The sequence below is a fragment of the Merops nubicus genome, unplaced genomic scaffold (genome assembly GCF_000691845.1).
Source record: "Merops nubicus isolate BGI_N331 unplaced genomic scaffold, ASM69184v1 scaffold5001, whole genome shotgun sequence".
NCBI lineage: Eukaryota > Metazoa > Chordata > Aves > Coraciiformes > Meropidae > Merops > Merops nubicus.
Window position 1 is genome coordinate 33,512 of NW_008586106.1, and position 12,291 is coordinate 45,802.

The 12,291-nt window shown below is 36.3% G+C and overlaps 1 protein-coding gene across 1 annotated transcript in view; it reads left to right on the forward strand.

Annotated features, from left to right (window-relative positions):
• The window catches only part of GALNT1 (polypeptide N-acetylgalactosaminyltransferase 1), a 55,043-nt gene that overhangs the window by 8,130 nt on the left and 34,622 nt on the right, over positions 1-12,291 (forward strand). Inside the window, exon 2 of the mRNA XM_008948535.1 lies at positions 7,677-7,907. Within this exon, the coding sequence (XP_008946783.1) occupies positions 7,769-7,907 (139 nt within the window). The 5' untranslated portion in view covers positions 7,677-7,768. The remainder of the gene's footprint in view (positions 1-7,676; positions 7,908-12,291) is intronic.

The following is a 12,291-nucleotide window of genomic DNA, read 5'->3' on the forward strand; positions in this document are numbered from 1 at the left end:
GGCTGTCAACTAGCGTGGTCTACTTATAGCTTATCTTGCACCTGCCAGATGATTTAAAATAATCTTTGGAATGTGTGACTTTTTCGTTATTAGAAATTCTTGACAGCTTGCATGCATTTGGTCTTGCTGAATGTATGTGTTGTAAGGCCAAGTGATGCTGCTTTTGGCTAGGAGCTTTCATTCTCTGTTATATCATGTAACATCGCAAGCCTAAGTATCTAAAATATGTGGAAGTGTTTACAGATTTTTGTTGCAGACAGCAAGTAGTATACTAATGGCCTAATCTCTACTACTTTGAAACTATCCCTTTTTAATATAAATTTTTGGCTGCTCTTATTTCTTAGAAGAGCATTGGGACTAATGTTTAACTGTGATAGGTAAGCTAAAATTACTTCGTTTTTAAAAATTATTTCGTCTGAGTAATGGTGAACTTTCAAGGTCTGTAGGTCACACGACAAAATAATTTTTCTTGAGGAAATCGAAATTTTCACTTAGAACACATGTACTGATGTGACCTGGATTTTCCTCTTCCAGTCCTGTAAGGTTGGGGTTGGAAGACCAGCTAGAACCACTCTTCAGAAATTTATTAAAGATTTGAGTCAGTTTATAGCTATGATGCTGGTTGGCAGGAATGTTGCCGTACTGGAAAAGCTAAATGCTGGGTTGCCAGCTGTGAATTTCCCAGAAAGAAAAACCAGAGAAGATCCCACTTCAGCCTTCTAGGTTTCTGGAAAGAGTAGCAGAAGGTGTGAATAGGTGTTACTGATGCACCTTCAGCCGTTAATTGTTGTATGCCATGGATTTATGAGCTTGGTACCTTGCTAGCGCTGACATCCAAATCCTTTCTTGCTGTTGTTAATAACAAAAGCTTTTCACTCGTGAATTGCTCATCTGCTTCATGCTGTCTGTGATACTGATGAAAATACTGTTCTCTAGCTGGCTGTTGCTCTAAGTCCAGCACACTCAGTTGCCCTCCGAGAGTGTGCATTTGAAGTAGCTGTGGCTTTGAAGAGGAACGTTTGCTCCGTCAGCATCTGAGGGGTCAGTAGCCCAATTTAAAACTGTAGTTGTTTCAGGAAAAGAAATATCTGCTTTCCTGAAAGGATTGCCAACTTGGTAGTTGTCAGGAGAGGCAATATCTGCTGTTCCATGTGAGAAGGAAAAGATTTGAATAATTTTAATAATGGTGGTTTGAAGTTACCTGCCAGTACTGTAATACCCAGTAACTTAATGATTCTATGATTAATGTCTATGCAAAAATCTACTTATCTTGGCTTCAAGGTACTATATAAATGTGTATCCATTTTATGTGTTGTAATTAAATTGAACTAATGATGTACTTCTAATATTCAAAGCAGTACTGTAAAAAGATGTATAGGGTTTTTTCGTACAAGACTGGCAATACTAATTAACATGTACTGATTGTTCACTGGTCATAATAGAAGTATGTTTTAAATCTCAAGCCAGTTGAGGGAATGGAAATGTCTGAAGAATCCCTGAATAAGTCTATTTTTAGACAATTTTTCTTCAACCTGTAGAGCAGACAGAAAAATGAAATTGTTGCCTCAGTCATTTGAAAGCTACTTCAGTCACAGAATAGGAGCCTAGTGAATCTCAGATCTTTATATGACAGCAGTAGTCTTTGTTCTTTTATTTCATTCTTGGTTTCTAAATTGTAGCTCTCCTGTTGAGCTTTTGTAGTATTTACAGTGATATTCTGATAGGGAATATTTTGTCTCCCTCCTGGGTCAGTTTATTCTTTTTCTTGCATAACAAAACTTGTGGTAAAAAAGAGCATAAACTCAAAATCCATGGATTAAATTCGTTTTGAACTTTTATTATTTGATTAAAATTGTTCATCTGGTCCTTTGAAACCTTGTCCTTTACGTTGTTTTTTCCTGCAGGCAAGACAGGGCTTTCTTAAAGTTAGTCTAAAAAGTGTTTGCTATGGTCAGAGGAAAAAAAAGTTAAAGCTTTTGAAAGACTTTAATTTGAAAAGTTCTGTATATAATATTTTATTTTTTTCTCAAAAACAATCTATTGGGACAATCCGGCATTAGGGTAATCCGTGAGTGTGGATAATTGTGGGTTTTCAAAAGTTATTATTACTTCTAAGAGACCAACTTCAAACCAAACAAAATAACCCAACACCTCAAACAGTGAGCTGGTATGGAGGAGGTTTTATGGCAAAGATTTGGCATCTGGTTTCCCTTCTGGAAGCACTTAATTTAAGCATTTTTGTTTGTGTCCATTACTCTTCTATGAATTCCAGGCTGGGAGTGGGAGTAGAAAGGACCACCTGGGTCGCTGGGTCCAGTCCCTTGTGGTGGTCTGCGATAAATACTCAGGGCTCTACTTTGAAACATCTTCTTTGCCGAATATATATCTCTCCTTCTGCCCTTTCCTTGCGAAATACTGGTGCATTGCACAGTGGTTTCCAGTCTTAGATATAAGGGAACACTTAAATAATGTCTGAAAAATCTCTTTACCTTTCTGTCCATGACTGGGTGACAGTGGCAGCCCACAGTATCACCCTTAGGAGCCTTTGCTTTATTGAACTCCTCAGTTTACAGCAAATTTAAATGGTCCAATGTATACTACTGAACATATTTTATTAAATGTTGTCTTGATTCTGTTATTCCAGTCCACAAACCCATCTTTCTTCCGGATATAGTGCTTGTTCTTTTTTGATGGCAAGAGATATTATGGTTAAGATTACACGTACAGGTCTAGCACCAAGATTACCAAAGATAATAGTAGCCAAATTATCAAAGGTGCATGCTTATCAGCCTACTAAATTTTCATTTTATAAGCCTTTATAGTCTTTCTTGTAATCATCTTGTTTATCCACATTAATTTTTTTGTACTAATTTTGATCTTCTTCACCTTAAGCCATAGTGGGTAGATACTAATTTGCAAATGATCATTTTTATTTGAGTAGTGTTGATTAGGAAAAGAATCAGGAAGGGCTGTGTAGTAGTGGGAACTGCATGAAAGTGTTAACCAAATGCTTCCTTGATTTCTTTGAAAATTTTGAGGGGAATTAATCAAGATAGTACATGCTGCTTACAAACTCATTTGAGAAACCTTTAAGCACTAATTTGCAAAATGATAAGCTGAATGATCGTAGTTAAGATGTTTCTGAACAGTGTAGGTACCAAAATAGCAATGTCTTTTAAATTAATTTTCTTGCAGTAACTGGAAAAGCTTTGTTCTGAAAATGTTTCTACTCCGTTTAGAAATGTTACTATATATCTGCAGAAGTAATTAGAACTAATCATAGAAGTTGAGAGTTAAGTAAAGACTGTTTAGATAAGAAGGTCCATTCCAACCCAAACTATTCTATGATTCTGTGATTCTAAATTAGACGCATCAGAGGTTCAAGTGTGCAGTGACTTTTTTCCAATACTTTGGCTAAATTGTGGATGGAGTTCGTAGCTGTTGTTTCTTTTCTGGCATAGTTTTTCTGTGTGATGAGCCAGTTATTAATCTCACAAAAGCATCTGCTTTTATAAGAGTATTTATGCAGGCTGATTTATCTGTAGAAAAGCTTTTATGAACCCATAACTTCTGCCTTTGCATATGAAGTCATCCTTGTTTTTCACGTGTAGTCAACTACTCCTGTGTTTCTGGTTTATTCTTCTTTTGTTCCAAGACCTGCTGGTTTTAGAAGTGTAATTGGTAGTTTTTTCAAATAGCTAATTTAAAAAAGTACTTGAGTTGAAAATTCGCTTCTGATGAATTAAAAGTGTAGTCTTCCTACACAGAGCAAGAGGAATAGAAACTGATTTTAGTGACTTATATTTCTCAGATTTTTTTTTTTTTTAAGAGTAGATTTGCTTTTTATGAATGGTTCTCATACTGCTCAGACTAGTTTGGTCTGTTTTTTCTCATCACTTCTTCAGAACGTACTGTTGCATACTAAAACCTTTTAAAATCTGTCAAAGGAGTGTAGCCCAATGAAGAGTACTTGTGTTAACTTCTGAGAATAGGGGAGTACTGGCATCCTCCAGCTCATGAATATTTTTTCGCTTGGTGAAAATTGCCAGATGTGTTTCTATGAAGAGGACATGGTACACCTGTTCTCCACCGGCCATGTGTTGACTCTCTGATTGGAATGGTTTTTTTTTTTTCACTTTTGTCACGTTGAAACTAGGTAATGCTGTCTTTATCCTCAAACTGGACCTACTCATTGATGAGCTGATGGTAATGAGCTCTCTGCAAACTAGCACTAAAAACAGTTTAACAGTGTAGGCCAGTAAAAGGGGGAAAAAATAAATCATCACAGCAACAATAGTTCTGAAACCTGCGTCTAGCACTGACATCACTTCTGTTTTCATAGATGTACTCAACCAGATAGACCTCATTAAGAGTTCAGATATATGGAGTTTTAGACAATGTTTATATAACAATTTGCTTTTGCTTCATTTTTTAGAAATTTTCTCAAAAATCCATATATATGCCTCATATGTTACCTTAGAGTATGCCACTGTTTTCTCCCTCGTTACTAAATACACTGAGAAGCTGAAAATTCAATTTTTGTGTCACATCAGTCTTTCCGTGGATGCTGTTAATTTAATCACTTTCCATTGGATTTAAATTTATATTAATAGCTTATAAATAGCTAATGTTGTGTCAGGATTTTAATAAGCCCTTACTTTTTGCTAGTTTCTGTTTATTCACATCTGAAAGTCTGGAAAAGAAACTTTACATTAGCTTTGTCTGTTTAGGGGTAGAATCCTAATTTAGCTGAATAACAGCAATGAAGTCCTTTGTCAAGTCTAAACAAAGGTGAAGTTGATCCAAAGATAAAAAAAGTAAGCATCCTTTCCTGTGTCAGCTATGTTGGTAGAAAAGGTGGTAAAATGAAACAATGCACTTTATATGAGCAGTAATTTGAAAGATGACCTTTTTCTCTAGTGTCAAGCGTATCATGTTTTTTTTCGGGGGGGGATAAAAAAAGTCAGTTGACCTTCAGAAGTAATAAGACTTGAATATACCTATTTTTAAACCTGTAACTTTGTTTTTGATAAGTTATAGGCTCAGTTTCTACTCTTTCCAAGGTTTTTTTAATATTCCTTTTACTTCCATGGTGTAAAGGTTTTGTTATCTATTATCTAGGATTTTGAAGGGAGGAAATTTACCTGGTTTTGCAAAAATCTTCAGTTTGATTACATTACTCAGTAGCAAAGACAATTATTAACCTTACGCATTTTGGGATTCTTGCTGTGGTTACTGGACTTATTTATGGATTTAGTTGACTTTCTTTGCTGTAAGGTCACACTGCTGCGTGTGCTCCAAAAGTTTCTTTCTGCAGAGCAACTTCATATCCTGTTGACATCCAGCCTATATATGGATAATAAGGTTATTCCGTGCTGTTAGTTAAGGTTAGTCCATGTGTGACTCCTCAGCTCCAGTTTTGACTTCGGATGTTCCCTTGCTCATTTAAGGACCCATAAGTGGTGTGCTCCTGTGTGTTTTATACTTTCCAGCCTAGTATCTCACAAGCTTGACCATGAGGAGGTCTGAGATTATAACAGTTTATTCAGTTTTCTTTTAAAACACGTCATTTTTAACTAGCGTTTGTTTTCTTTAAGCAGGGTGATGGTATGACTTGATTCTGTGTCAGATTATTTCTGTAGTGACCTGAATTAGAGCAAAGGAAGAAACCTATCGTATGGAAAGTTGTACCTTGTCAGGCAGACTTCATCTGTGAATAGTATTTGTTTCTGCCAGTGGCTGATAGCATCTATCCAGGGACAAGAAGAGGGGGGATTGCAATGACACTTCCTTGCTGTACTCTCCCAGCATGCAGTGACTGGAGTCACAGTTGGGGACTGCCTGAAGTAGGGGTGAGCACTTGGTATTTAACACCTGTGAGGAAATCTGCAACACTGCCAGTGTGCTGGGACAGGCAGTTCCCCTGCACAGCTACACATTGTGAGGAACACTTTCCTTTTGTGTTTTAACCCCTTGCTGCTAAATTCACTTGAATTCTGTCAATGCCAAAAGTAGGCTTTACGGGCAGCAGCTGTTCTCTGTGTACTGTCTCCATGCAGCTTTTGATTTTATAGATCTGCCACTTGATTTAGGTTCCATCTTTTCCAGCCAGGAAGAATGCTGCTCTTGTCACTTATATCTTATAATGAAGCTATTTCTTGTTGTCTTCACCCTTTTGCCCTTCTTCGCTTAATGTTTCATTGTGGTAGTTTCTTCTGCTATTATCATCAATTTGTTAATTACAGATACTTTTGCAGTTCTTAGCTTTATAAAGAGTCATCCTTGTATATCAAAACTATATAGATGCAGAGTGAGATATCCCAAACAAAACTCCTTCCTGGCCCTAGATGCTCACCTAACCTATGCAGGAAACAGAGGGCTCTACACCCTTCTAGTCTTGTACAAGTGGACATGTGCTGTCTGAACCTATGCCACTTAGGTGTATAGGGATGCATGGAGACATGAACGTGTCTGCTATCAATAAGAAGAAATAAGCTGTATGTAGAAGAAGGATGTCATAGTATTTTCCCCCAAGAAGGTGGAGTCGAGGGGAGGCAGGAATCAAATGATGAGAGCTAAATACTAAAGGAAAGGTAATCTTAATTATAGTTTTTGGTAATGTTTTTGCATAATTGTGGCTTGCAATTGAAGTTCAAACAAGCTGTGTGTACATCAATGTACTTCTGGTTTTAACTTAGTAAGCTGTTCCCACTGGGAAATACCTGGGGAGTACTTTGTTTTGAAACATCAGCACTGGTGGAGAACCTGTTGTTAAAAAAAAAGTAAATAAATTCAAAACCTGCATATTTTAGTTTAAGTGAACAAGCTCAAAGCTGTTCTTGATTCTGCCTTTCCCAGTTTTCAGTTCTAGAAGTAGCAGCCCTTGTAACAAAATTTGCTTGTAATTTGAGTAGGACAAAAGAGAATTTCAGAGGTTGCCATTCTAAAATTTTAACATGTAGATGTTGAAAAATATATAAAATTTGCTCTATAATGAAGCGTTAAACCATTAAAGTCATTTTAAGCATCAAAATTACTAGTTGATACTTTTAGCTTTGAGTGCCTAGTAAGTGATCACAGTGGCTTGTGGATACTTTTGCTTTTGCCTCCTGTTTAACTTGACCAAAAGGGATCTTTATTTTCAGTTTTATTTTCTGAAAGCAAAGTATTTATATTTGTGATAGAGGTGTGATGTGCCATTTTTAGGCTAGCATTCCTAGTGATGGGCCCAGAAACTCAGCGTGTACTACATGGAACGTGAGGAGTGTTAGCCATGGGCTTCACGGAGCACAGACTGATACCCTGCTTCCTGAAATGTTCCTAGTTTTCATTTAGCTTGTTCTGATTTCCAGAGGATCCAGAGAGTTGCTCTGAATTTCATTAGACGTGCCTACCCTCTTCTCCGGTGGTTCAGCAGAGCACCCTGTTTGGGTCACTCGATTTCATATTTCAAGTGGTAAATGTTAACATAGTAAAAGACTTGAGTCGTGCTGGTTTAATTGACCCTGTTCCCTTTAGTCTCTGGGGAGTGTATAGAGCATTCATTTTGACACACACAGCATTTGTTAATTAAATTGCTACCTTTGAAATGTAGTTAAAATTTCTACTTTTAGCTGCTGTCCTCAGGTAACTTCTTGTGACTTTCTTTTTTTTTTTTTTCTTTTTTTTCCCTCCAGATATAGAACGTGATATCTCGAACTGGACTAAAGCAACCTGTTGATATTTTTATTTATACTTTTTTTTATTTTTGTATTTGACTTAAAGTGCCATGAAAAAATTTGCATATTGCAAGGTGGTCCTCGCCACCTCTTTGGTTTGGGTCCTTCTGGATATGTTTCTGTTGCTGTACTTCAGTGAATGCAACAAATGTGATGAGAAGAAAGAACGAGGCCTGCCTGCTGGAGATGGTAAGTTTTCTGAGTGAGTAATCTTTAAATTATGCTCATTTGAAGTTGCACTCCTTTTAAGCATTGTTTGCCCTGGCAGTACAGTTTTGCATCATTGTTTAAGTGTTGCAGAATGTTCAGTGTTTCTTTGAACAGCTAGGGAATAAGCCTGTTGCATGAGATGCATGTTGCAGATTTAAATGTTTAAGATATAGAATTTTAAGCACTAATGTGTATGAAAAAATAGTAAGACTATGCAACAAGTAGTTCAGGAATGTAAGCTATGTTAATATACTCTGAAGTATGTTCTAAATTTCTACCAGTGAGGAAGCAAAGGCGCTGTTAACTTCAATAGATGTAGTAGTAAAACCACAGAAAAACACTCAAAAAACAAATCAGTCCTCACCCCAAACCCCGCCTAGCCCAAAATTTGGCAAGTGACTCTAGCAAGAAAGTACAGTGAATGTTGTATTGTAAATAAATTTATGAAAATATCTAGAATAAACTTGGATGTAAGTGTGAAAAATATGAGAGGGGATGTGTGTGTGTGTATGCTTATGTATGTAACTTTTTCTGCTTGAAGTGAAAGCTGTATTATTCAATATTAAGGTCTTCAGATAAGCTTTCAGTTTTGTTTCTGCCATCTTAGTTTTTGGGTACCAATTAGATGAGCTCAGTGTGGGGTTTTTTTGAGAGCCACCACCATTCATGTTGTGACCTTTATTTTAGGGAGGTCGTTATAGTTGATCACATGGAAGGAAGGGTTGGTGCAGGGAGAATTCTCATCCCTGCAGTGTCTCAACACAGGTGTTTAGAAGTTCAGGCAGCTGCTGCCTCCAGTTCAGTTGTGAAACGTCTAATTTTCTAGTATGGTGACTCTCCCACTGGAAAGGCTGTGTCTATATGTTTCACTGCTGCTATAGGAAACTCAGGCAGTGATGCTTAACATTGTCTCATCAGCCAGCTGTACTCTAGGTTAATTAATGCTTTCTATCCCAAAAAACTTCTTCACGTGTTGACATCAGCTTTGCCCCTCCTTGGAATTTTTCTGAAAAGTTTTAAGAACATTACTCTGTTACAGAATATTACTGGGGAGACATTTAGGAAATGTTCCTTTTGTTCATTTTTCCCCCCATGATAGAAACCTACAGATAAATCTCCACAGAGAACAACAGTGTATAGGTCTGAACAATTTCTGTGCTTAGAACCTCTGAACAGTTGTTCCCACAACAGGATACAAACGTTTTAGAGAGGTTCAGGTTCACTTGAGTTTTGCAGAAGGGTCTTAAATTTTCAGTTGCTTTAATTTCATCTTTTGGGTTTCCTTTTCAAAAAGCAGAAAAGAAAGTGATGAGAAAGTGTAGAAAGTGTCTTTTACAGGAACTCAACCTTTTTTCTGGCCTTTTTTCCAGCCATTTTTCCCAAAGTTGTGAAGTTTTCTTGAGGGTAAGCTGATGAGTGAAACTGTGGTGTTAAGGAGTGAATGAACTTTTTGGAGTCCCACAAAGTTTTTACACAATGCTAAGGAGATAACTTATGCCAGGCTTCTTCAGAGCTGACTTTCAAACAGGATTATTTTGATCTTGGCAAACAGCAATTGAAGTCAATATATTTCAAACTTTGATACATTGATGATGTTGAAAGTTCAGATGAGTTTACAAATAAAGTCATTGGGGGATCCTTCCAGTGAGGGAAAATTTGCATTTTTTAAATATTATGACTTGTCCTATAAAACATCAGTTTTGCTTACTGGAGTACAGTCTTCATTCTGGCCTTTCCCTGACCTGTGTGTGTTAAAATCCTTCTTATCTTTTTAGTATCTTACAGCTGGCTTTTAAACAAACGGAAGAAAAAACCCAAAACTTCTCAGGTATTCTTACTTGTTCAAGTAGTTTACTGACTTAGAGTCTGTAGTGGATTTATTCCACCTTAGAATGCCTTGAATCTCCTCAGGTAACACTGAGGTTACTTTTTCTGTGAAGCTTTTGTCAAAATCTGATTTTTCCACTTCACTTTCCTCCCCCTGTTCATTTGCATAATTGATTTAGGCAACAATAAATTTAAACTGGGATCAGACATTTTTGTCAAGTACCAATCAAGGCCTTGTGTTCTGAATTTTGAGCTCTTTGGTGTAAAGATGGAATCTCAAAGATGTGACTTAAGTGTTCTTATCTCCATTAATAATTCCTAAGAAAAAGAGCTTCAAGATATAAACCACAGATGTAATTTTTAAAAACAATAGGAACCATTCATCATAAATCAGTCATGTTCTTAAGGCTGAGGTGTGTGCAAGAGACAAAACTTTTCTGAATTTTTACCAGTCCAAACAGCTTTCTTGTAATTGTGGTGGTTCCTTCAAACATGATTAGACTGTTCTGCTTGGTTTACTGTTGTTGTGGCCCATAAAGATATGTCACAGAAGAATCCATGCCTTTTCTGAATGTAGATGGTCTTCGATTTTGAAGTCTGTTTTTCATCAGGCATGTTGCCTGGTAAAAAGGAATTTGTAGTCCACACACATTAAAAGTTTCTGGTTTGTAACAAAGATCTGGAAGAGATCAAGCCCTCTTTGAAACTAATGCTTTACTGATACAAATGAGAAATGTCTGGAAAAACATTACTAGATTTCCCGTTGGATCAGGTGATGATTAAGTAATTAGTTTAGCTCCAAAGCTTGTAGCTGTAAATTAAATTTCTGCTTGTTGGAAGTATGTCATCCGTATATGTCTACAGTCCTTCAAAGGAGATATTTTTTTTTTTTCCATCGTTAACTGGAAAAGAGCACTGTGGATTGAATTTTTAAGGCATATTAGTCATTTCAGGAGAATATTGTTGTTCTGTGTTTATACGAAACTGCATGCTTTTGTTGGAAAACAGATTACCATTAACACAGAAATCTGAGAGAAGATGGTTAACTCTTCCTGGAAGGTCATCTCTCTGCCTGCACACCAAGCTTGCCTATGTTTGCATTTAGTGAGTTCCATAAAATATCTGATCTAGTTAGCTGTTGCTGGATTTTTGTGATGGAGAAGGGAGTACTTTATTTGGGTAAAATCTGTAATCAAGTCATTTATATTTGCTAATGAAATTTAAAAACTCAACTGATGAATTTGTGATATTTCTATGCCTGGATCCAACTCTCTGAAATGCTAAGCTAGCATCTGATAGCAAGATATGCACATGAGAAAGATGAGTTTTCAATTAATTTAGCTATTTGGTTTAAATGGTTTAGTCAAAGTCAAAAAAGTAACTGGAAGTGTAAATGAAACAGGAAATTATTTTTTCTTCTAAATAGCAAATATGGTAGAATAAGACATTTGGTCTTCATAGTGCTGAAAAATATGGGGAGTAGAACTCATGGCTTTTGTGTAATCATTTTAGATACATCAAACTCTCAATTAATAATTTTCTGTCCAGGTGAACCTATATAATAATTGCTATACAGTTTATAAAACTAGATATGATAGCCCATGTAATAAAACCAAGCCAAATACATAAAATTAAGCTCAAATTGCTTTACTGTATACCATAGTTTTATGTTACTTACCTCTCAAAAGGTGTAAATTCTAATTTAAAAGGTTATTCAATTGCAAATCAGCAAGCTTTGGTGTGAGTTTAACTGTACTTTCTTAAGAGGCAAAGGTGGAAAGCAAACTGCCTGCTCCTTGTAGCTCAGGTTAAAACAAGTGCCTAAATTAGTCTGTTCAGGATCTGCTTGGACATACTTATTCTGTCAATTTTCACTGCTTGAAAGCCTGGCTGGCAACTTGTAGAATTATGTAGCTCAACTGACAGTGACGGGGAGTTTGGTAACAAGAAAGCATCTTTGGTGGGAGGATTTCCTCTGCTAAATGTTAATGTATTAATGTAACTAGTGCAATCACTTCAGGTACTTGAAAATGAAAGTTTCTCAAGGAACAGGTTGTACTTGTAACTGCCTAGTGCTAAATGCAAATGTTTCAGTTAGTAGTAAGTATATATTTTAAGTCTTGAGTGATTCAGCAAGGATGGAGGTCTTGGGCTTTCTTTTTTTTTAAAAAAAAAATTCTTTATATGGATATTTGCGTTTTGCATTAGCTTTAATTACTGTGCTATCCTAGATGCAGATTAAAGCTATGCATATTACTGAGGGTTTTGGGGCCTTTATTTTAAAACACTTCCTGCTTCTCTGTTTAGATCTTACATTGCTGTGTTTTTTAGTTAAAATTTTACTCAATTTGTAACGTAGTAGTATTTTTCAAATTCAGTATTGAGCATATAAAGCATTTCTGTTCTGGAGGAAAATAAATGGGTAACTGTAAAGAAAATGTAACAGGTTTTTTTTATGCTTTGGTTTTTCACTACTTTTGCTTAAAAAAAAACCAAGTAATTCAAGAATCTGAATCCTTTTCTCCTTCCTCTTTCC